Raw genomic sequence first — 25,271 nt, 5'->3', positions numbered from 1 at the left:
GCCCACTGGTATAGACATACCCTTGGGCTATTAACCCTTGCCTGTGGGGCAGCACAGCAATGTCTCCAACTGTAGATGGGGAAGAGAGACCACGCGGGGTGCTCACAAGAGGGACTTCAGCACTGCAGTGCTCAGAATCCACCCTCCGGTGCAAGGGTGATTCAGACTTGGGTCTGCGGCATCCCGGGGGAAGGCTTCTAACTGCTGGGCTAAAAGTGCTAACGGGCTGCCCCATCTCCATTTTGTGCTAGTCCTGATCCAGTAGGTGTTCTCTGGGCAGGCCAGACACACATGGGAATGCCGAGTTTAAGGATCCCACTGGGGCTTCACTCATGTCCAGTGTGGCGGAAAGGTAGGCCTCAGTGCCTAGGAAAAGGCCTGGAGCGCTGTCCCATTACCATGGCAACAGCAGTGGCCAGAGCCCCAGGCAGTACTGAGGGCTGAGTGGGGGAGGCAAGCCCCAGCCCCACCCCGTCCGTGTGAGGCAACGCCCCTTCCAGGGACCCCAGGGCCTGGTAAAGTCTGTCACTAGTTCTGCAGGCCACAGGGCAGCGCTGCCTCTCCTGGAAAAGCCAATGAAAACGTCTGGCATTTAAGATCTTTCTACTGCAGAAAACCTGTCTCATTCCAACAGCGGGGAGAGAGCACTTTGTAGTGTAGACAGACCCCTAGAGAGACTCCCAAGTTAATTCCAACTAACAGATGTTAGTTCGAATTAACTTTGCTAGGCGCTACACAGGCAAACCGCTAGTTCGAACTTAATTCGAACGAGCAGAGCGCTTAATTCGAACTAGGGAAATCTCATTCTACGAGGACTAACGCCTAGTTCGAATTCAGTAGTTCGAATTAAGGGCTGTGTAGCCATTTAATTCGAACTAGTGGGAGGCTAGCCCTCCCCAGCTTTCCCTGGTGGCCACTTTGGGCACCACCAGGGAAACTCGTCTGCCCCCCTCCCGGCCCCGGAGCCCTTAAAGGGCTGCCACAGGAAAGTGGCCGTCTAGGGCAGGATAGCTGCCAGCCTGGCCACCCAGGAGCAGGTTTGCATGAAAATCAGGGTGGTCCACTGAGACCCCCAACCCTGAGCCCTGAGCTTAGAATGGCCGTACTGGGTCAGACCAAAGGTAGCCTGTCTGCCGACAGCGGCCAACCCTAGGAACCCTGGAGGGGATGGACCGAAACAATGACCAAGCCATTTGTCTCGTGCCATCCATCACCAGCCTTCCACAAACAGAGGCCAGGGACACCATTTCTACCCCCTGGCTAATAGCACTTCATGGACCCAACCTCCATGACTTTATCTAACTTCTATTTAAACTCTGTTCTAGTTCTAGCCTTCACAGCCTTCTGCAGCAAGGAGTTCCACAGGTTGACTCTTTGCTTTGTGAAGAAGAACTTTCTATTATTAGTTTGAAGCCTGCTACCCATTCCTTTCCTTTGGTGTCCTCTAGTCCTTCTATTATGGGAACTAATGAAGAACTTTTCTTTATGCACCCTCTCCACACCATTCATGCTTTTATAGACCTCTATCCTATCCCCCCTCCGTCTCCTCTTTTCTAAGCTGAGAAGTCCCAGTCTCTTTAGCCTCTCTTCATATGGGACCTGTTTCAAATCCCTGATCATTTTAGTTACCCTCCCCTCTCCCACCCTCTCTCTTTCCCTCTCCCACCTCCTTTTCCCAGTCTACCCGAGTTTTGTTCAATAAAGAGAGTTTCTGTTTTTGAACACACGTGTCCTTTATTTTGTACATCAGGAAGGGGGGCTAGGGAGGGGTAAATGGAAGGAGGTGAGGGAGGAATGGGGTACGAGCCCCCGATGGGGAGACTGGGATGGCTCTGCGGGCTCCTCGGGATGGAAGCTCTCCTGCAGCCCTCCAATTGCCCCCCTCCCTCCTGGATGGCAGCCTGCGGCATGTGCAGCCGGGCTGATGGCCAAGTCCTGTGATATGCCAAGTGTGGGCATTCAGGGCACTCCAAGCCAGGACTGCTTTGCTGTCCCTCATCAAGTTAGACAAGCGAGCTGGGAACCCCTGAGAACTGTCTGTCAGGGGTAGGGGTCAGGTCCATTTAAGCACAGCCCTCGGCTAGCCTGAGACAGCAGCTCCACGCTCTAAGTCCTAACCTGATGCCCTGCCGGCACTGCTTCCGGCCATCCTTAACCTCGGTTCAGGGTCCACTCAATGTGGACATGCTAGTTTGAATTAGCAAAACGCTAATTCGAACTAGTTTTTAGGTCTAGATGGACTAGTTCGAATTAGCTTAGTTCGAATTAACTAATTCGAATTAAGTTAGTTCGAATTAGTGCTGTAGTGTAGACGTACCCTATGAGAGAAACAGGCTGAGTCCAAAGGCCCAGTGCTTAACCACGCGTAGTATTGTAGCATCTGAGATGTGAGATGGTTCAAATTTCCACTTACACGCACTTTTATTTAGTTAATGTTCAATTAAACTTTAGATAATAATTACATATTAGACTTTGTACTTTAAACAAACCTGCTAAGAGGTAGAGCCCTATAAAGGCTTTAGAAGACTCTGGACGCACCTCGCTACCACAAACGCTGCAAGATGGATAAAGCGCTGGTGTACCTGGTGACAGGAGGTTGTGGTTTCATTGGAGAGCATATTGTGGAGCTGCTGTGCAAGCAAGACTATATCAGTGAGGTCCGGGTTTTTGACTCCATGGCAAGCGAGGAGGTGAAGAAGTTTGCCACAGGTAAGGCAATATCATGGAATAGCCTCTCTTCCTTTCATGGAAGCAATTGTTCCACTTATGATGGAGATACCTGGGATCTGGGCATAGTATAAGATACAATGCTATTGTGATAGGCATGCTGTAAAAACCTGAACAGAACTGACTACAGAAGGAGTAACTTACAGCTAAGACAAGTTTAGCACAGGACAGAAGCTATGGCAAACAGAAAACTTGTTTTGCCTCATCTACTAGACATGCTGCCTAGGACAGTGGCTCTCAACCTGTCCAGACTACTGTACCCCTTTCAGGAGTCTGGTTTGTCGAAGTTCTTCTTTGAGTGATTGTTCATGTCCATTCCATGTAGGTGTGCACGATTGTCAGAAGGTTTTCCTTCAGTGGTACCCATTGGACTGGCAAGGGAGCCCTCTGGAGTTGTACCTGCATATGTATGCATATATATTCCTGTCGGCCTGCCACCCCCTCCAGTGGGTTCCTTTTTACCACCCATGACAGTTAGTTGTTAGTATGCTCCTCTCTTTCTTCAGTGGTTCCATTGTATAGTTAGCATATTAGCAGTTCTTCTAGTTGTAGTTCTCAAGTTCTAGTTAGTATAGTTTAGTTAGTTAGTTAGAATGGGGTTCACCCCACACATTCCCCCTGCTTTGCAGACTTCCTCAGCAGGTCCTTGATGACACTCAAGTGGTTTCTCAGAGCAGATATAGCCATACGCATTTTCCACAAGTGGGGTTTTCCCCACCTCAACCTATTCATGACCCACAGCAACAGGAAGTGTCTCTGATTCTGCTCCTTCCTAAACCACAGCCTTGGATCCCTGGGAGATGCCTTCCAGATACTCTGGCCCTCCGGACTTTGTATGCCCCCCAACACACACACACACCTTCCCGCTGATTCACAAGGTGATCCTTGGGGTGTGGGATCAGTTCATCTCATAGCAACAGCGTGGCCTTGACAGCCATTGGTTCATGACCTTCCTGAATCTCTCAGTAGAGGAACCCATTGTCGTCTTCTTGTTCCCAGACTTAATAACTCAGTACTACAGCCGTCTCTGTCACCCAAACCTCCAATCTCTCCATTGCATGGCCTGGAAGCTCCCTGGTTGACAGGGTCAGATGGCAATGCTCTGAATGAGTTCAGAGAGCACTGCTAGGTAGTAGAAAACCCTCCACTAGAGCCATGTATCTGGCAAAGTGGAAACATTACTCCATCTGGGCCTCCCAGAGGTGCACACTCCAGATATGTCTACACTGAGCAGATGTTTCAGGATACTGGAGATATCCCGAAATAGCTACCCTATGTCTTAACAAATTGCCCATTATTTCGAAATATTTTTTGAAATAACAGGCACACTATTTCGGCATCCCTGTAGCCCTCGTTCCATGAGGGTTTAGGGATGTCTCAAAATAGGGCTTTATTTCAAAATTTGGTGCTGTGTAGACGTGCCAAATTTCAAAATAAGTTATTTTGAAATAGAATCGTAATAAGATACTCAATTTTGCTATGCAAATTGAGTATCTTATATCAACTTTAGGGTACTGTGTCGTGTGGTTCGATTTATTTTAGATCCAAGGGAAACCAGTAAACTTCAGGGATACTTAACCACTTTCTTAAAGTATAATTCACTTACACTTCACCTGTTTGCTACCTACAGTGCCAGGCAGGAGGTCGTGGTGCCATCTTTTCCCACCCACAGGAATGCCACCACTGACGTAGCCGGTGTGAAGGGCCTAATCCCTTCTAGTTACCTGGAGCAGGATGTGTGGGTCAATCCTGCCCATTCCCTCCCACCAGTTGTTCTTAACCCAATTTATAGCAAAGAGAGATGTGGTGGTTCTAATAATATTTACCAATTGATCACGTATTGTGTAGGATACGTAAGAAACCCAATGCCCTATTTGGGGTACATCCTGCTGCTATGTACGCAGTTAACACTTTCATGGCTGCATCTGTACTTTTTGCTCATCAGAAACAGAAGTACCAGTACAAGACCACTTGTCCTGTGTTCTTGACGTGGTCTCGTGTACCAGGCTTAATCTGCATTGTTATGCAATACAATTCCTGATTCTCTGGCCTTGCACCAGACTTGAGACAGGCCAGAAATCTGTACTTTGGACCATGCAGACATCACCATTTCTTGCCAAGGCAGGGTAGTGCAGGCTCCCCTACACTCCCCGCTTCGACCAAGTCAAGTCTGCAGTGATAAAATATCTGGTCAGAAATGTACCAACTTAACTGCTCTTTAGTATGAGCCACATGAGAAACCGCTTGCTGTATATAGAGACAGAGTCAGCCATAAAAGCATCAACACTGCTATAAGGATACATAACAATATGATAGGGTGGATTAAAACACTTAAGTGTACTAGCTGTGAGTAAATATCCTGCAAATATATATCTACCAAGATTGCCCTGCTACCTATTCTATATATGCAGCCATCTTAAGCAACTACTTCTAATGACATATAATAGTAATAGATGTCTGTCTTTCCTTGAGCAAGGCTGCACCATATGTGATAATGGCCTGCTGCAATTGGCCTATTTTGCTGTTAATATATACACTTGGGGCCAAGAGTGGCTGTCTAGTTTACAATACCACTCATGTTTTCCCTACTGTTGACAACCACAGTGATCTAATAAGTCACCCGATGGTAGAAACCTCTTGGCTATCACCCTGGGTGCCCAAATCCACCCCATTACAATAATGGGGACAGGGACATACTGATAAACAGGCATGAATATAGCCTGATAACCCGCGGGCGCTTGGGAAAATAATATTAATAGACAACAGCTTCCATTGTGTACACCGGGTGGGTAGTGACTGTGACAGGATCACCTTGTGCCCGCTCTGCACCAATCCAGCCTGTCTTTCCTCTTGGTTAATTGCAAAGGTTTGCATTCTAACCCAGGCAATAGCCATTCCTGCCTCAATAGGTAGGTCATTTAAGTTTGCGGGAGAATCTGGAACACTCCCACTACCCGGTGGAGTGGCTACCCCTGGTTTAGTGGGTTCAGTGGAGAGATAATACCTGCTGTGTCTCTCCCACACCAACCCCATCTATGTTCCCACGTCCACCTAATTTGCTTTACCCAGTCAATGTCTATAGGTCCCCCCTATGCTTGTTCCCAAATGCAATACCCTATCTGGCTTTGTTACAATCAAGAAAACCATTAACACCTGTGATTATAATCATAAATTTGAGCTGGAGTCCATTTATCAATGAATGATCATAAGTCTTATATGCAGTCCCCGTCCAATTGTGTACTTCTTCAGCAACATATTTGGTATCTTCTGCCCATTACGTCCAGTTCATGTTATTTCAGACTGAGATGTTGAATTCAAAGGTAAGGTTACCATCTCTGCGAGGGACAAGGGTGCTCTCATTTCACACTCCCAAATTGATGCTGGCGAGCTCTGTTCCGGGTAGACCCAAATACAGCCTGTAACTCCAGAGGTGATATTAGAGATACTGTCCGTGGTCCAAGTCACCCAGTCAGGAGATAAATGATAATGCAGGAGTGTGGTTCTTACCCCATACAGTATTTGAGCAGGGAAGGACAGGTCAAGTTGACAGATATCAGATGTGGAGCAGCAATTTGTTTACATTTGTTCTTGTTTAAATAACAGTCTGTTGACCTTCAAATGCTTCCATCATCCATGGGAATAGGATTAACAGCATCTGTGGAGAAAATACAAAACTATTCTTGGGGTTTTAAATATACCCTGGCACAAAAATTAAGTTGTTGCATGAGATTAAGACCCAACAGGTGTGCCCTGCAGTCATGGTAATGATGACCCCCAGTCTCCAGGCATTAGCCTTGAGATTCAGGCTGTTCACTAGCCCATCCTGGGGTTAAAGCAGAGAGGACACGTGTTGTTTCCCATTACACTGGTCTACAATTTTTTAGAAGTCGTCTGCTTCAGAGATAAATTGTGCTATTTCTTATGTATTTTGATGTGCTGAATTCAAATATGACAATTAAAACAACTGATTGGCTACTGTTTCCAAGATATTTAAGGTTTTACATTTTACGTCTCTGTATATTGTGTAGATAGTAGAGTTTTAATCATAAATTGTAAACCTAGGTCTTTTCATGTGTTTGTGGTTGCTTTACATGATAATATTTCATCTGTCCTGTTTATGTAACACTTTAAAAATCATCAAAAGGGTTATATAAATAAAATTTATTATGAAACAAAAGGCAAAAAACTATTATGTACATAGTTTAGTCCTATTCAGTGTCTACTCGGCGCTTCTTGGCTTGTCTCTTGTATTCATTAAATGGAGCATCTCTTGTCACTGTCCAGCAATAATCTGCAAGCATTGATGGGCTCCATTTGCCCTGATAGCGTTCCCCATTATTGCAATGTCCTGGTGAAATTGCTCGCCGTGCTCGTCACTCACTGCTCCGCAGTTCAGTGGAAAAAAAATCTAGATGAGAGTGCAAAAAATCTATCTTTAGTGACATGTTGCAACCAAGGCTTTTGTATGTCTTGAGGAGGTTTTCCACCAACAACCTGTAGTTGTCTGCCTTGTTATTTTCAAGAAAATTTAGTGCCACTAACTGGAAGGCTTTCCATGCGGTCTTTTCCTTACCACACAGTGCATGGTCAAATGCATCATCTCGAAGAAGTTCACAAATCTGAAGACCAACAAAGCACCTTCCTTTATCTTAGCTTCACTTAACCTTGGAAATTTTCCACGGAGGTACTTGAAAGCTGCTTGTGTTTTGTCCATGGCCTTGACAAAGTTCTTCATCAGACCCAGCTTGATGTGTAAGGGTGGTAACAAAATCTTCCTTGATTCAACAAGTGGTGGATGCTGAACACTTTTCCTCTCAGGCTCCAATAACTGTCGGAGTGGCCAATCTATCCTGATGTAGTGGGAATCTCTTGCACGACTATCCCATTCGCAGAGAAAACAGCAGTACTTTGTGTATCCAGTCTGCAGACCAAGCAAGAGAGCAACAACCTTCAAATCGCCACAAAGCTGCCACTGATGTTGGTTATAGTTTATGCACTTCAAAAGTTGTTTCATGTTGTCATAGGTTTCCTTCATATGGACTGCATGACCAACTGGAATTGATGGCAAAACATTGCCATTATGCAGCAAAACAGCTTTAAGACTCATCTTCGATGAATTAATGAACAGTCTCCACTCATCTGGATCGTGAACGATGTTGAGGACTGCCATCACACCATCGATGTTGTTGCAGGCTGCAAGATCACCTGCCATGAAGAAGAATGGGACAACATCCTTTTGACAGTCACAGAACATGGAAACCCTAACATCACCTGCCAGGAGATTCCACTGCTGTACTCTGGAGCCCAACAGCTCTGCCTTACTCTGGGGTAGTTCGAAATCCCTGACAATGTCATTCAGTTCATCTTGTGTTATGAGGTGTGGTTCAGAGGAGGAGGATGGGAGAAAATGTGGGCCCTGTGACATTGATGGTTCAGGACCAGAAGTTTCATCCTCTCCTCTTCCTCATCTTACTCACTTGAGAATGATTCTGGTGCATCAGGAACCGGCAGTCTTTCTCCGTGGGGTACTGGCAGTATAGCTGATGGAATATTTGGATAATGCACAGTCCACTTTTTCTTCTTTGACACACCTTTCCCAACTGGAGGCACCATGCAGAAGTAACAATTGCTAGTATGATCTGTTGGCTCTCTCCAAATCATTGGCACTACAAAAGGCATAGATTTCCTTTTCCTGTTCAACCACTGGCGAAGATTTGTTGCACAAGTGTTGCAGCATATGTGTGGGGCCCACCTCTTGTCCTGATCTCCAATTTTGCAGCCAAAATAAAGGTGATAGGCTTTCTTAACCATAGTGGTTATACTGTGCTTTTATGATGCAAAAGTCACTTCACCACAAACATAGCAGAAGTTATCTGCACTGTTCACACAAGTACAAGGCATCTCTGTTCACTTTGGCTAAACAGAAATGTGTCCCTTTGCAAAATCAAACACTGACAAATAAGAGAGCACGACACTGTATGATTTCTAGAGCTGATATAGGGCAGTTTATTCAGCAGAGTGATGTAAGCTTCATTATGATTGCATCATCCATGACTTCTTGGCATAACATGATGCAATTCCTATCATGTATGACGCAATACCAGCTTCAGATTGCATCATTCATTGTTTTGTCTAAAAAGCAAGTACTGTCCAAATCCAGTCATAGATTTATTCATAGATCCAGTCAAAGATGTATTTTAGTCATTTCTGGTTTAAATTGAGATCCCTTCCCTTTATAACTCACTTATCCTCCGCCATTCGCAAGTCAAGGGTCGTATATACTGACCCAATAGCATATCTTGAAAACTAGAGCCAATCAACAATTTTAAAAATCATTTTCGTTCTCAGTGACCCAGAATTAGTAATGTTTGACTACATTTATTTCAGAAGCATTTTGGCTGAAGAGCAGTGTTATTACCCCTGCATGGACTTCAGGAAAGGGGACACCCCCTACGCACTCTTTGTGGTTTATCAGTTATTCATGTTGCATACCACTTTGCTTAACTGCCTAGTCTTTAAAATATTACCTTTACTAGCTTAAACCATTACCATACTAAGCTATTACCATTCGCAGGAATTTAAGTTTCCAGTGTCTGCAACTCTTTTACTTGCTACACAGTTTCTTTTTGTACCTACCTGCTTCAACTTCTGCGTTACTTACATAGTTTCAGAATCAACTTTAGCAGCTATGCCAGCCCATCAAGTTTGCCACAACAACCATGCCACCACCTGATTCTTGCTCTTTATAAACATTAAATTTATCCCAGGATTAAACAATAATGTTAGCATAAATTTTCTTACAAGTGGATGTTTTCTATGCCTTTAAAAAAATTATCTTTCATGCCAGTGTATTCCATGTCTTTCTGATATATTTGCATAGGCTTTGATTTATTCTGGAGGTGTGGGTAATTAAAAATATATAGATGTATCATGCATGAGAGCAAATTCCTCTTTTACTGCCACTTGTATTCAAACACAGACATGATTTGGTTCGCTCTGATATTCAAAACTATCAGCAGCTTAGAGTCTCTGCCTTAAAAGAGACAAAATAAACTTTAGCACTCTGATTGTTGTTAATTTTAAAGTCCTGCTTGTTTGCTATTTTGCCAAAAACAAGAAATCCGGAGTCTCTTCCCTTAGTCTCTTTTCCCATGTTTCTGATTCTGGCTGCCTCTTATAACAGCCACATCTTGGTCTATAAAAAATATAAAGCATTGAGATATCTTAAGGGTTAAATGCTAGATGTAAAAACCTAAGCAACACTAGTTACCAATATCTGGCAAAAGTGTCTTGTCAGTTTTGCAACTCCGAATGAAATGGCATTATTCCAACAAAACCAATTCATTTACCTAAAACCTACAAAACAGAATTTCATAAACATCCAAAAACACTGGTTATGTCCTAGAAACCTCACATATTTACATAATATATACATACATTTACACGCACACACTCAACTTCTATTTACACTATTTCCTCATAGCTATACAAACATTACGTTCCCTTATGCTCTTTTAGTGAATTCCACTAAACTGACCATGGCTAAATTATTAAATCAGGTTGCCTGGATTCTTTGCAGATATTCCTTTGGAAAAGGGCCCATTTTTCCTTCAGAAAGGCTGTAAAGAAACAAAGGATCTTTTCCTATAACAGCTTTCCTTCTAGCATATTACAATTACTCAATACCTTCCAGACTCCACAGAGTTAACTCTCTCTCTCTCTCTCTCACACACACACACACACACACACACACACACTTATTTGCTTTCTTATCTGTCTGGGCCTGATCCTGCTTTTTCTGCAGAATGGCCCCTTTCCACGGGCACAGGTTTTGTCCATTACTAATTCAGCAAGAAGGGTGGGCTTCTTAATTAGTCATCACAACCTCTGGTTCCTTTTTTTGGGGTAAGTCCAAATTTTCATGTATTTGGGACGCTAATACAGTGGAATGCTTTTTAAGCCATCTTATATTAATTGCAAAGTTCTAGCTCTTTTACTTTTATTCCTATTCTTCTTTAGAGCTTCCTGTTGCTTTACAACTGCCAATCAATGATTTTACCAAATTACTCCACTTCTATCTCAATCCCAGCTGATCAGCAGCTGAGTTCAGCTTGTAAACTGCACAAGGACAGTCCAGAGGTTATCAAGTGCCCATTCCAACATCATCCCCCAGTCCTTATCCTGTCCTCCCTTACAATTCCTGGAAAGTGATGTAGTTCCCAAACCTCCTGAGCCTGTCTGGGTCCCTCGGATCCTGTTCGTGATGCCAATTGTCATGTGGTTTGATTTATTTTAGATCCAAGGGAAACCAGTACAGTTCAGGGCTACTTAACCACTTTCTTATTTATTGTAAGCTTTAAGCAGTTAATACAGTTACAATTACTAAAGAACAATGACTATACAATTTAAACCTTAAATACTATAAATTCTAAAGCTAATAATACAGCACAAAGCAATGCAAAAGCAATTACTAAAAGATCTACTATATACAATAATAAAGCCTAATGCACTTACACTTCACCCGTATGCTACCTACAGTGCCAGGCAGGAGGTAGTGGTGCCATCTTTTCCCACCCATAGGAACGCCACCACTGATGTAGCCAGTGTGAAGGGCCTAACTGCTTCTAGTTACATTGAGCAGCACGTGTGGGTCAATCCTGCCCATTCCCTTCCACTGATCGTTTTTACTCAACCCAATTTATAGCAAAGAGAGACGTGGTGGTTCTAATACTATTTACCAATTGATCATGTTTTGTGTAGGATACGTAAGAAGCTCAATGCCCTATTTGAGGTACATCCCACGGCTCAGGATGTTGCTGCTCTGTGCGCAGTTAACAGTTTTGTGGCTGCATCTGTACTTTGTGCTCATCAGAAACAGAATTGGCAGCACAAGGCTGCTTGTCTTGTGTGTTCTTGACGTGGTCTCGTGTACCAGGCTTAATCTGCATCGTTATGCAAAACAATTCCTGACTCTCGGGCCCTGCCAGCGTGTTTTGTTGCACCAGACTTGAGACAGGCCAGAAATTCGCACTTTGGACCAGGCAGATATAACCATTTATTGCCAAGGCTGGATAGTGCAGGCTCCCCTACAGGCTCCCCTATGGAAGCCCTTATTCCCTCTATCCTTGACTACCTTTTAGACCTTAGTTCACAGGGGTTCTCCACCTCTTCAGCCAGGGTTCACCTTGCGGCCATCTCCGCATTCCACCTTGGGTCTCAGGGCAAGTCAGTATTTGTGAATGGATATAGCATTTTTAGACGGGGCTAGATAGACTGTAGCTGCATGTGCAATCTGCAGGCCACGTTTTGGGGCTATGGCTATAGAAGACACATATCCTTCATGCTGGTCCCCTCCAGGCTGAGTTTTCCTGAAGAGACGTTTACAGCGGTGTAGAGGCACAGAGCATAGGAGTAGCCTGTAACTGCAGGCCCTGAACCTTGACCTGAGACCAGGTCTAAGCCAGCTAGGAATAGAGGCTCTAGCCTAAAAATGGCCAGAAATCTGCTGCCTTGACCACCATCCTGTCATGGCTGTCATTCTGCCCCCTTGTGAGAGAGGAATATGGTGCCCTCTGAGTCCCATATCCCCAAGCTAAGGGGACAGCACCTTTCCATGCCAAATCAACCCTGGTAATGCCCTTCACGCTTGTTAGAGACAGACCAAGAACACAAACAGCCAACCTCTTGCCAAGTATTCTGAATTACAGCAGAAAAGAATGGGCTAAATCCTGCCTGAGCACCAGAACCACCTCTTGAAGTGAAGTATTAAGGGGTAGCCCTGTTAGTCAGTTTCAGCAACAACAACAAGGAGTCCGGTGGCATTTTAAAGACTCACTAACCAGTTCATGAGGGTATAAGAGCATAAGCTTTTGTGAGCTACAACTCACTTCCTCGGGCAATGAAGAGAAAAAGAAAGAGACAGAAAAAAAGAAGGATACAGAGATGGGAGTGTGACATCAGTGCTAATTCAATCAGAATGGGAGAGGCTCATCTCCAACAGTGGTAAGAAGTACCTGAATGGGAAATTACCTCCTCTAATGCAACAGCCACTCCATGTGTTTGTTTAGTTAGACCTTGGGTCAGGGTATCAACTTTGTATATGACTTCCAGCTCAGCAGTTTGTCTCTGCAGTCTGTGTCTGAAGTTTTTCTGTTTGAGAATGGCAACTTGCAAGCCTAAAACTGTGTTAATGTCTGATTCGTGTCCATTTTTTTTTGCATCGAGATAGTCCGGTTTGTGCGATGTACATGGCAGAGGGGCATTGTTGGCACATGATGGCATATAGTACATTTAATAGATGTGCATGTGACTGAGCCTTTGATGGTATAACTTCTGTGGTGAGGGCCTGTGATGGTGTCACTAGAGTAGATGCGCGGAGAGAGTTGGCAACGGGGTTTGTTGCAGGGGTAGGTTCCTGGATTAGTGTGTCTGCTGTGGGGTATGAAGTTGGTGGTGAGTATTTGGGGGACTGTCTGTAAACGAGAATTGGCCTGCCTCCCAATGTCTGAGAGAGCAAGGGACTGTCATCTATGATAAATTGTAGATCTTGATTATGTGTAGGAGAGGTTTAGCTGGGGGTTGTAGGTGAAGGCTAGTGGTGTTCTGTTGCTTTCTTTGTTGGTTCTGTCCTATAGTAAATAATCTCTATTATCCACCTATCTTTATCAATCTATTTCTTCATTTCTTCAGGTGGGTATTGTAGTTTTAAGAATTCTTGCTAGAGATCTTGTAGGTGTTTGTCTCTGTCTGAGGGACGGGAGTGAATGCAGTTGTATCTTAGAGCTTGGCTGTAAACAATGGATCATGTGATTTGTTCTGGATGAAACTTCGAGGTGTGTAAGTAAGTATAGCGTTCAGTAGGTTTCCAGTATAGCGTGGTATTTATGTGACCATCAGTCATTTGTACTGTCGTGTCCAGGAAGTGGATCTCCTGTGAGGACTGGTCCAGGCTGAGATTGATGGTGGGGTGGAAATTGTTGAAATCCCAGTGGAACTGCTCAAGGGCCTCCATCCTGTGGGTCCAGATGATGAATATGTTGTCGATGTAGCATAAGTAAAGGAAGGGCACTTGGGGACAGCAGCTGAGGAATCGTTGCTCTAAGTCAGAACTGATGGTATTCTGGGGAGCCATGCAGGGACCCCGACAGTGCTTCTTACTCAAAGGTATAAATCATCCCTGAATCTGAAATGGTTGTGAGTGAAAACAAAACCACAACGTTCAGTAGCCAGTTGTGCCGTGGCTTCCCTGGGGATACAGTTCCTGATGGTTTGTTGTCCATCTATGTGTGCAACGTTGGTGTAGAAAGCTCCTACATCCATAGTGGCCAGGGTGGTGTTTTCTGGAAGATCACCAATAAATGGATTGTAGTTGTCTCAGGAAGTCAGGGGTGTCTCGAGGAAAGCTGGGAGCATTGATAGCGAAGTGTCTGAGGAGGGAGTCATCATAGCCAGACAGTCCTAGTGTAAGAAAGCCATTGCCTGAGATGATGGGTTGTCCTACATTTCAAGGTTTATGGATCTTGGGTAGACGATAGAATATCCCTGGTCTGAGTTATAACGGTGTGTCTGCGAGAATTTGTTCCTGTGCTTTTTCCGGTCATTCCTTGAGTAGGTGGTGTAGATTTTTTTGTGTACTCTTCTATGGGATTAGAGGATAGTGGCCGGTAGAATGAAGTGTTGGAGAGTTGTCTAGCAGCCTTCCATTGGTAATCTTGAAGTATGCACACAACTAGTAGCAGCTGCAGAAGTAGGCAGGTGCAGCATAGCTGAGCCAAAGAGAAAGGAGACCCAAGACACAGGTTGCATGGAAAACAATCTCATGGAATATAATAGGCAAGGAGATTTCCCTGGGCCATTTTTAAACCAAACCATAATTCTTCATTTTATTCTATATGTTTTTAAGAAATTGGCATAGAACAGGGTTTAATTTCTGCAGGACTTCATCCTTGCTAAATTCTACTGGGCTTCTATCACAGTGAACTTCTGCTCCCCCTATCACCAGCAGCTGGGCCAGTCTCTGCTCACCTGTATCTGTGTGGCCCTGTTGGCTTCAAGTAATTAGTTCAGACTTGTTCAGTACTATGCTGCATACAAATGCTAGGCATTTATAGTAACAGGCCCTTGCCACAATGCATGCAAGCAAGCAGGGTTCTATGGGAGCCAAGGACTTTCACCAGCTGATGACCCAGGTTTCTGGGCATAGAAGACATGGGGCCATAGTTTGTCCTGATGCAACAGATTCAGGGGTAGCAAATGGCACTGGGTTTAATTCATCCCATGCAGAACAGGGGTGTATGTGCGGGATTCTCCTTTCTACCTTTTTATGTCTGCATCTGGAGTTACACGTTTTTTCCAGTCTCCACTTGTGTGACGGTGATGAAAGGCGACATCCGAGACTATGCTCTGCTCCTCTTTGCCATGAGGGGAGTTCACCTGGTTATTCACACAGCTGGTATTGTGGACATCATGGACCTTGTTCCCTTTCGGGACATGGAAGCTGTCAATGTTGCAGGTAAGCACTTTAAAGCAAGGAATTAAGTACAGACTAATATTCACGCCTCATCTGTGTGTGGAGTTATGTAGAATATGACACAGATCCTCATCAATGTAGTGTTTTTTGGCCTTCAATAGTGCAGAAGCATCACCCGCATGATGGATTAGAAAAGTGAACTTTTCTTGATAGCAGGAAAGTTTTGCTCTTTGCCTCCTAACCTTAACTCAGACCAAGCAATGACATTTGCTGCTATTTCTACCAAGGTTTTATATATGCAGTGCCAAATTACATAAAGAGGGGAAAAAAGTGTCCCTGGCAAATAGGGCCTGAATTGCACACAGATTTTGCACTGGGATAATTATATTGGTTGGGCAGAGAGAGACATTTTTAACCTAAATAGTTATAAGGGTATAAACCTCTCGTGCCGCTGTGGATATACTCGTATGCATTATGATTGATTAGTTATACTGTTATAGCATCTAGAGGCCCGCTCATGGCCTAAGACAGCCTGCAGCTTTGTCCTGTATGAATATAGAACAGAGAGATGATCTCTGCTCCCAGTAGCATACAGTTTCTAGAATTATGATGATAAGGGAATAAAGCTAATACAATCCTTGCGTGCACAAGCAGGAGACTCTTGAATATAAGGAGAGAAGTTATTTTGCCTCTTTATTTGGCCCTAGTGCAACCTACTGCTGAAATCCTGTGTCCAGTTCTTGTGCCCACGGTTCAAGAAGGTCGCTAATAAATTGGAGAGGGTTCACAGAAGAGCTATGAGAATAATTAAAGGATTAAAAAACATGGGGCCGATTGGGGTAGACTGAAGGAGCTCGCACTGTTTAGTTTAACAAAAAGAAGGTTAAGGGGCGATTTGACCACAGTCTATAAGTCCCTACATGTGGAATATAAACTTAAAAATGGGCTCTTCAATCTAGATGAGAAAGATCTAACATGATCCAGTGGCTGGAAACTGAAGCTAGCTAAATTCAGACTAGAAACAACGGCAAATTGTCTTTAAACTAACCATAGGAACAAATTACAAGGGTTGCGGAGGATTCTCCATCACTGACGATTTTTAAGTCAAAGTTGCATGTTTGTCTAACAGATCTGCTCTAGGAATTATGACGGGGCGGTTCTCTGGCCTGGTCTACAGAAGGTCAGACTAAGATATCACAACAGTCCTTTTTAGCCTTGGTCGTGCTGATAAAAAGCTATACTGGTATGAGTACATTTATGCCAGTATAACTGCGTCCACACTGGTACCTCTTTAATCACACCTATCGAGTTAAAGCAGTACACTTGGCTGTGTGGATAAGGCCTTACCTACATGCAAGGTTGTGTAACCCCCAAGGAGATTGCTTGGATTCCCGGGGCTTTGTCTGCTGGCAGCTCAGGGAGAGGCACTCTGAGTTTGCCTTGGCTCCCCCTCCCTACCAGGGCCAGAGTCTGCCCGGCAACCCATGGGGAGTGAGATGCCCCTCCCAGGGGGAAGGAGAGACAATTATTGAGGGGAGTCTGGAGCCAGCCAGGAAAAGGGGAGGACTGAGTGTGTGGGAGCTAGTAAGCCCCAGGCCTGCATGCAGGGTTCCCCCTGAGAACTGGCCTCTAGGGACCTGAAGGCAGGATCCCTCAGCTGGGTTTATGTCTCCACTGTTGATTCCCAGTTGTGGAGTTTGCTGGGAGGCTTCCCCAGCCAGGCTGAGTTGGCTCCAGCTCCCTGGGTGAGAGAGTCACTGCATGGTCAGCTGGGCTCTAGCAGCAAGTTCAGGGCTGCTGCCTGCTGGGTGGGTCTGGAGGCTGGCCTGGGAGGCTATAGTTTTGAATTGTGGTGCAGTTGTGGGGTCTGCATCTTGAGCCCTGCACCCCTTCGCGGTGAGGGGAAATTCTGGGACCGAAGCAGCCTGGTTCCTGCTTAAAGAGGACCCCGGTGAGAAGAGAGCAGCCCTTTGCAGAGACTGAGTCATCTCTCAACCTGAGGCTCATTCATGGAGTGTGTGAGTGCACCAATTTTTAGTTAGTAAGTCAGGGAATTTGTTTGGGGATTTTATTACCTGCAGCATATTAAACTGTGGAGGGATTTGCTGCCTTCTCCCATGTGTGAGTCCTTTGGGCTGTACTGGACCTAGTCAGCTCCACTGCTAAACCACTGCAGAGAGGATTGTGTGGTCAACAGTCATCAAGGGCCCCAACAAAGTACGCGTACCAACGGGACACTAACCTCACAGTTGCTGGGCACCGGTGACCCTAAAAATAGTGTTTTACCCTGTTCTGTTATAATTGTCTCTTGTTTAATATAATTGTGTTTATTATAGTGTATGTGTTTGTGTTATTTTCTGGGAGTCTCCAACTATCTGGCAAATACGTGGGGATTATCCTGGGCTAGAATTTTCCTCCCAAGCTGCCCTGGTGACCCTGCTAGGAAGGAGTGAGGGGGGTGGAGGCACCACCAAGTACATCAATCAGAAAGAATAAAATTGAGTAGGTGGCGGGATCCAGAAGAACCCAGACCTATCCATCCGAACCTGAAAGGAGATTGGCTTTAAAAGAAGGTAACCAGGTGGAGAGGGGGCGCTACAGTTGTCTACAGAGTGTTCTCCCTGTCACGGCCTACCCAGATTTCCTTTCCATCTTAGATACAAATCTGCTTAAATAAAATCGGTTCATAAATCCAGTGAATAAGCACAGGTTATAAAAAAAATGAAATCCTCATTATAGCAGCCACTAGCTGATTTCATAGTTAACTGCAATGACCCGGGCTTGACAAACGGCGGCGAAACCTACTCGCCAGCCCCGCACTGCGCATGCACAAGACCCACATTGCGCATGCGCACACTGCTTGTGAACAGGGCGACTGGCTGAAATCTACTCGCAGTGGGCGAGTAGATTCAGTGATTTGTCGAGCCCTGGCAATGATGATCTATATATTTTACTTCTTATTTGGCTAATTCTTGGGCACCTGAAATGTACTGCTGCCTTCAAGGGCAACATCTGAATTCCATAGCTGTGTTGTTTTCAAGGCCAATGTGTGTATTTTGCGAGTGCAGGTATTATTCCGAGAGACCCCTTTAATGGCTTTGTAAGATCCTCTCTTCATTGTCTACTTGAAATCAGCAGAGGAACTCACAAGGAACTTACACATCTCTGTGAACTTGGAGGACTTTCCAGTTTAACAGAGAAGGTTTCTGAAACCAGCCCAGAGAAACAGGTATGGGCCAAGATTTTTAGAAGTGATTAGTGATTGGGACGCCTTACCCTTTTGGGGGGGGGGGGGAGTCTTCAAGTTTAAACTCCTAAAATGTTGCTCATTTTCATATGGTAGCTACTCAGCACCACTGCAAAATCAGGCTCTACACAGACGCATACTATCTGCAGCCAAAGAATGACCATCCCAAGCAAGCAAATATATAAAAATTCAAGAGCAAAAGCTGAATGTCAAGATAGGACTATTAGAGAGATTTTAGGGACACAGATTTAAGAGATGCTGAATTCCTCCAGCTTTCATGACTTCAGTAAGAGTTGGGGGCACTCAGAACCCAGACGTAACTCTGACATTGCCACACACGTGTTCCTGAGAGGACAATTGCAAGATCTCCACAGTTACCACCGCTATTCGATCCAGAAGTGCCCTAGAATCATAACAAGTGCCACAGCTTCAAAATTTTGTCAAGAGCTGACTGGGGAGGAGAGCCGACAGAATTGCTTGGCCCCTGGGCAAAAGGGGGCAGCTCTGTGCTCCCGAAAAGGGTGAGGCCTTGGGAAGAAGAGGTGGGGACAGGGCCTCTTGCCAGTCCTTCGGTGCCATCCAGGGCTCCAGCTGCAACTTAACGTGCCCAGGGCTCTGGCAGCTGCTGGAGTAGCAGTGGTGGGTAGGTGCTCTGGGCCATTTTGAATCACCAGGCCCTGTGGCAAGTAAGGTTGGCCAGGTGTTCGGTATTGACCTGGACAGTCCAGTATTTTCGCTTCCTGTCCGTTAAAAAAATTTAAAAAATACCGGTCGCCTAAAATGTCCAGTGTTTTCTGATTTTTTTTCCTGACCAGGAGGCGAAAATACTGGACACCTGGCAACCCTACAAAACACTCGGCAACTGGGCCCAGCCCCCGGCCTTCCCCCGACACCCCCGACACCCCCAGCTTCCCAGTTTAGCTGTGTTTTGGCTTGAACAAAATGACCACCAGCAAAAAACCTAAAGACCAGGGGGAAGCAATGCCTTCCCTGGGTCTTAGTGCTCAATTTCTCCCCGTTCCTATCCCTATTCTGCCTCTGCAGGCACTCTGAAAGGGGCCATGCTGATTGATTGATTGATTAATTTGATTAATAACTCTTGGAATCCTTTTTTTTTTTTTTTTTTTTTTTTGCTTTGGTCTCCTCCTTTTTTGGGGGGAGGAGGGTGAGTGTTTGGTATTTTTGCTTAACCATCTGGCAACCCTAGACAACTGTCTCATTCCCCCTCACCTCTACCTCCCCAGCGGGCATGGAGCTGACATGAGTCCCCAGAGAAAACAGGCCTGGCACAATAGTGGCTTCATTTAAGCCACTGTCTGTTCCAGGAAGGCTTTTCCCCCCGTGTTAGGTCTTTGTGAAAGCAGACGCCAGGCCTGGTCTAAATCACCACAAGCTAACAAGAAGGCCCGATCTGACCATCGTTTCTTAAGCGGCGAAAGCTCTTAACTCCGTTGTGTAGGGCAGGAATGGGCAAAATCCAGCCCGCAAGCCAGATCCGGCCTGCCAAGCTGTTTGACTCACGCACAGAGGTGGGGCAGTGTGCCTGCGGGTTGGATCAATCGCCTGAGGCCCTGCCCTTTCTGGGGGCAGAACTGGCCCATGACCACTACCCACAATTCACGAAGTGGCCCACCTGCAGAAATTATAGCCCACCCCTGAGGTAGGGATTGCTCAGGGATAGAGAGGGTAGCAAAATGTGGCCATGTGGTTGGACCAATGGTATAAAAATTACTGTTTCTTTTTTAAAGGATGCATATTACTCCAGACTCTTTGCATCAGGGCTAGAACCATGAGTAGATCTAAATGCTGCCTCTAAGGTGTAACTCTCCCCCCTCCCCCCACATACACACCCCTCTCCAGCATATCCTGACAGCCGGTAGGGTGAACATGAACTGAGCATCTTTACAGATTTCTTGGGATAGTTCGCTCAAAAAAGGGATGATCCTGGAAAAGCCTCGTCTGAGGGCAACCCTAACCACATGGATTTTTTTTACCCACACTGCTGGTGTACACAAAATCAGTCATCGTTCATCTTCAATGTGGGTTTGCAAACTATCCAGGTGGTGGACACAACATGTTACATGCATAGTGTCTAATCAGAAGGATTTTCCTCTGTCCAGATATCTGCAAACCTCCCGAGGCTGCTGTTTGCTGGTCAATTTTTGATCTTTCACTATTTTCCCCCATAGATAAGTAGCTACGTGAGTCAAGCCGCAGTAAATTGCCAAGGGTAGCCACCAGTCCCACGTCTGGGGAGCTGACAGAGGCTGAGTGGTTGTGCCTGAATATCTGAGCACAGTGATCCCAGACCATGCTATGGCTTTGCAATGAGGTTCACCCATGGGAAACCAGGCTCAAATCTGAACCTTGACTCTGCAAATCGATTTTTGCTGGCACGTCAAAAAGGTTGTTTGTTATTTTTCATTCCTGCCATACTCCCCAGGTACTGAAAACGTGCTGAAGGCCTGCTGTGCCCTGAGCATCCCATTTCTTGTCTACACGAGCTCCATTGCTGCTGTGGGCCCCAACACCCGACGAGAGCCCATGCTGAGGTGAGCCTGTTGCATGTGTCTAGTTTGTCAGAGGGTGGAGGGAAGCGCTGGGGAGTTTTGCAACATGGGGATTTTTACTGGGACACAAGGGGAAAGGTGTTTTTCCCTCCTTGAGGATTCCCTTTTGTGCAGGTCCTTCCCTGCTACCATTGTCCATGAGCAATTACAGCCTCTAACATGGCCAAAATGTGGGCACTAGCTGATAAAACGTTCATCAAGTGGCATATGACCCAGCTGCATATGACCTATAAGACTTAACCAGTGTCGCCTGGGAGCCACACTGCCCACCAGCTGGCTTTTCCTTGGGGCTAGCCCAGGGTGAGAGGTGCGGGTCATGTAGGCTGCCCACTGGCTTTTCTCCAGGGCCAGGACAGGAGGGGCACAAGCAGGCCTTCCGATGGCGTCTTCCTGAGGCTGGCCTAGGACCTTCATGCAGGCCACCCACCAGCTCCTCCCTGGGCCCTTGTGGCACAGCTGGCAGATGCTCCCAGGGGGCAGCTTAGGGGCAGCAGGGGCTAAGCTGCCGGTCAGCAACTTCTCCCTGAGGCTGGGGCACTTCCTGCCCCCCTGTGGTCATTCATGAGTATAACTGTCCCCGCTATCACACCCCTCCCTTTCTGTTTGCCACGAAACAATCACATTTCACACACACCATTGTCCTGGCGCGGCCAAACTCTGACCTCACTTTAAGTTATAATAAGAGGAAGTTGCCTACCAAATTTGGTGGCTTGAGTTCTTATCATTTAAGAGAACTTCTTGAACAAATGGACTCGCAGGTGGATGGACAGACAGACACACATGGAGAGACAGATACTCTCTAAAATATATAGCAGATAATTATCTGCCCTTCCCATTGGCCACCTATGCCTGAATTCATGGGCTCATTCTTCTAGATCACATGACTTTGGGCACGATTCTGCTTCCATTGAAGGAAACATTAGTTCTGGATCAGGGCCAAAGGGCAACATTTTCAAATGTGTCAGAGTTACTTAAGAACCTGGGCCCCATTTTCAGCAGTGACAGGCACTTAGTTTCCTAAGTCCTGCTAAATTTCTGTGACATGTAGGCCAACAATTTTCAAAAGTGCCCAAGTAATTGTGGAGCTCAATTTCCGTGCACTGACTTTCCATTGGGCTTAGGCACTTTTGTAAACATTACTCCAAAACTTCTCTATGGGGGTGGCTCAGTGGCATGTAACTAGCCACACCCCTTCTCATCTGGTATCCTGTGAACTTGAAACATCATTTGCCTCAAAATAAACACACAACAGCTACCATGCCCCCGACAGAGTGAAAAAACAAAGATGCCAGCAGCCACATAGTACCCTGTGGTTCATGTATCAATGGACAAATAGGAAATGCTGTTGAAAATTATGTGCCTCATTCACCAGTATCTGGTAAAAATCCAATGTGAATTAAGCTGGAAGCAAGTTGATGTAAAGCAGCGTTTTGTAAAATGTGTTCTGCTGTGAGGTAGTCAGAGGTGTGCTGCAGAGAGAACAGAATTCAAAATTTTTTTTTGCTCAACAACTTTTCCCTGAGGGCTTTTTTTTCACCCTCAACAAAAAAATCCTTGGTATTCCCCATACAAAAAAATATTCTTTGGTGTTTCTTCGTCTTAAAAAGTTTAGGAAACACTGGTATAAAATGAGAGAAAATTGAGGCCTGTGATCTTAAAAGGAACCAGTTGCCTCTTCATAGAGCCCATCTGGAAGGACTGAAGAGCTGCACAATATGGCCATGGTCTGAAAATACATGTGATGCAGCTTCCCTGCTTCTCTCTTTCTTCTCCTCCTTCTCCCCCTCTTTGCACTTCTCTCTCCCAGCTCACGCACCCGCCCATCTTCACTCTCCTCTGCCTGCTTTCCCCACCATTCCCTGTGTAATTATATTCAGCTCAGTTTTGCATCCAGGTGAACTGACGCAGACAACGCCTGATTAGTCTTGGGACAAGGGTGATGGGTGCTGGGATAATGCTAACACCTCAGCATCCGACAGTAATAGAAAATGCCTCTGTCAGTCTCAATCCCTCCGAGACAGCTACCGCTGAGATCCCGTCTGACAACGCCGCTCCAGTCTCATTAGTGTTCCGTTATCTGTGATCATTCTGAAAAGAAAGAGCATTACACTGAGCTCTTTGTTCCGAGCAAGCTTGAAGGGAAGGGGATGAGGACGCCCAACGGCGCACTGCAGTCCAAGAGCCAGACGCACGTTACCCTGGGTGGAGCGGTTTCTTTTAAAGAAAAAGAGATTTGCAGATACAGAAAGAAAGTAATTAAAACTTGAACTGCTAGATAAACCTCCTAATTGTCCTGGCCCTCCAGAGGCTGCGAAGGGTGGAATGAATCATGTACCACAAATCTTGTGTTCAGTGTGTTTTCTAGTTAGTTTCTCCTGTGCATCACCCACAGGCAGGGTGTAGGGAGGAGGGCCTTGTGATAAAAGCCCAAGGCAGGAAAGAAGAAGAACTGAGTTTTTATTTCTGACTCCTATTGTTTATTTGTGTCATGGCAATCTCTAGTTCCAACTGAAGGTTCAGCTGGGGAAGGCAAGCCCCTGCCCTGGCCCTTCCGCCTAAGGCCCCACCCCTGTAGCCAAGCCCCGCCCACCCCCAGCACGGCAGCTCCGGCAGCCCCAGCCTCAACCTGAGCCCCAACCCCGGGGAAGCCAGGCTCCTATGCCGTAGCTCCAGCCCTCCCAGGTGGCTGGGGGAGCCAGGCTGCCTCACTATGGTCCCAGCCCTTCTGGGCAGCCTGGGTGCTAGACACGGCCCCTGCCGTGGGAGGGCAGGTGACTGGGACGTGCAGGCAATTGTGAGAAGGCTGTGCCTTCCCTTGCCTACGTTACAGGCCATCCACGGACCCCTGCTGTGCTATTCAACAGACAAAGGGTAGGGGAGAAAGGAAGTATTGCTACTCCATTTTCTAGGGGGAGAGCCACGGCACAAAAAGATCAAGTAATTTGCCTCAGATCACACTGGATGTCTGGGCAGAGCAACAAACTGAATCCAGATCTCCTGAGGCCCAACCCAATGCCTTGATCAGATCGCCTTCCTATGGCCAGAGATTTAGGGCACGCTTCATTTGCACGTTCAAAACGTCTAATTTACATCCCTCCTCTAACAGAGGGTGTAGTCTAGACATAGCCTGGGGAAGCTCTTTGAACTATCTGGCCGCCCTTTGTCAGTACCTAAATGAGAACTGAGTAGATGGGAAATGTGGATCCAGTTAGGCACATGGAAGCACTTGAATACCTGAGTGCTCGTCTGAAAATCTGGCCTTTAGATCTCAATCTGGTTCAGTACTGAGCACCCACTGGGCTCAGAGGGTGAGGAGGATGCATTTCAGAGAACTGAGCCTGTCTCTGATTTCTCAGTAATTCAGTTCTAGAGCAACATGGTACCCAAAGGACACTCAGGGTATGTCTACACTACCACCCTAGTTCGAACTAGGGTGGTTAATGTAGTCATACGAACTTGCAAATGAAGCCCGGGATTTGAATTTCCCGGGCTTCATTTGCATGTTGCTGGGCGCCGCCATTTTTAAATCCCCGGTAGTTCGGACTCCATGCCCGCGGCTATACGCGGCATGGAGTAGGTAGTTCGGAGTGGAACAAGGTGTAACGGTAGTTCTAATTAGAAAGCCTAATCCGAACTATCTAGTTCGTGCTGCGTGTAGCCACGGGCACGGAGTCCGCACTAGCGGACATTTAAAAATGGTGGCGCCTGGCAACATGCAAATGAAGCCCGGAAAATTCAAATCCCGGGCTTCATTTGCAAGTTTGTATGACTACATTAACCACCCTAGTTCGAACTAGGGTGGTAGTGTAGACATACCCTCAGATCTGAAATGTGGGCTCCAGAGGGCCTGACTTCCTCTAGCTACCGGCTTTTCAAAGCTGCTTTTAGAACCCGTTCCAATTTATCCTATGGTCCCAGCAGGCCCAGAGTCAGCGAGACAGGAACAGAGTCTCCTGGCACAAATACAATGTTTAACATAGGACAGGATTCATAGAAAAGCAAATAAAAACCAAGAGTCAGCACTCTTTCCTTCTAAAGACAGATTTCACATCCACCCCTCGGTGTCCAGTCTCTGGATCATAGATGCTCGTTACAGCCAGCAAGCAGTTCATGCTTTTTGATCTGGATGTCCCTAATTCTGGGCTGATGAGGCCCTCAAGTTCCCTCAAGTACTTATCAGGGCCTCGTTCTCCCAGACTGCAGGAAGTTACCAAGTCCCAAGACATGTAATTTGGAGCCAATGCAGCTTTATGGCAGT

The 25,271-nt window shown here is 46.0% G+C and overlaps 1 protein-coding gene across 1 annotated transcript in view; it reads left to right on the top strand.

Annotated features, from left to right (window-relative positions):
* The first annotated feature begins 2,486 nt into the window (after positions 1 to 2,486).
* Positions 2,487 to 25,271, top strand: part of LOC102456594 (3 beta-hydroxysteroid dehydrogenase type 7-like) — a 30,673-nt gene continuing 7,888 nt past the window's right edge. Inside the window, exons 1-3 of the mRNA XM_006114227.5 lie at positions 2,487 to 2,709; positions 15,083 to 15,238; positions 20,887 to 20,995. Of these exons, the coding sequence (XP_006114289.3) occupies positions 2,562 to 2,709; positions 15,083 to 15,238; positions 20,887 to 20,995 (413 nt within the window). The 5' untranslated portion in view covers positions 2,487 to 2,561. The remainder of the gene's footprint in view (positions 2,710 to 15,082; positions 15,239 to 20,886; positions 20,996 to 25,271) is intronic.

Source organism: Pelodiscus sinensis, chromosome 21 (genome assembly GCF_052426305.1).
Source record: "Pelodiscus sinensis isolate ZL-2025 chromosome 21, ASM5242630v1, whole genome shotgun sequence".
NCBI lineage: Eukaryota > Metazoa > Chordata > Testudines > Trionychidae > Pelodiscus > Pelodiscus sinensis.
Note: the sequence above shows the minus strand (reverse complement) of the source record. Positions and strands in the feature narration are given on the sequence as shown.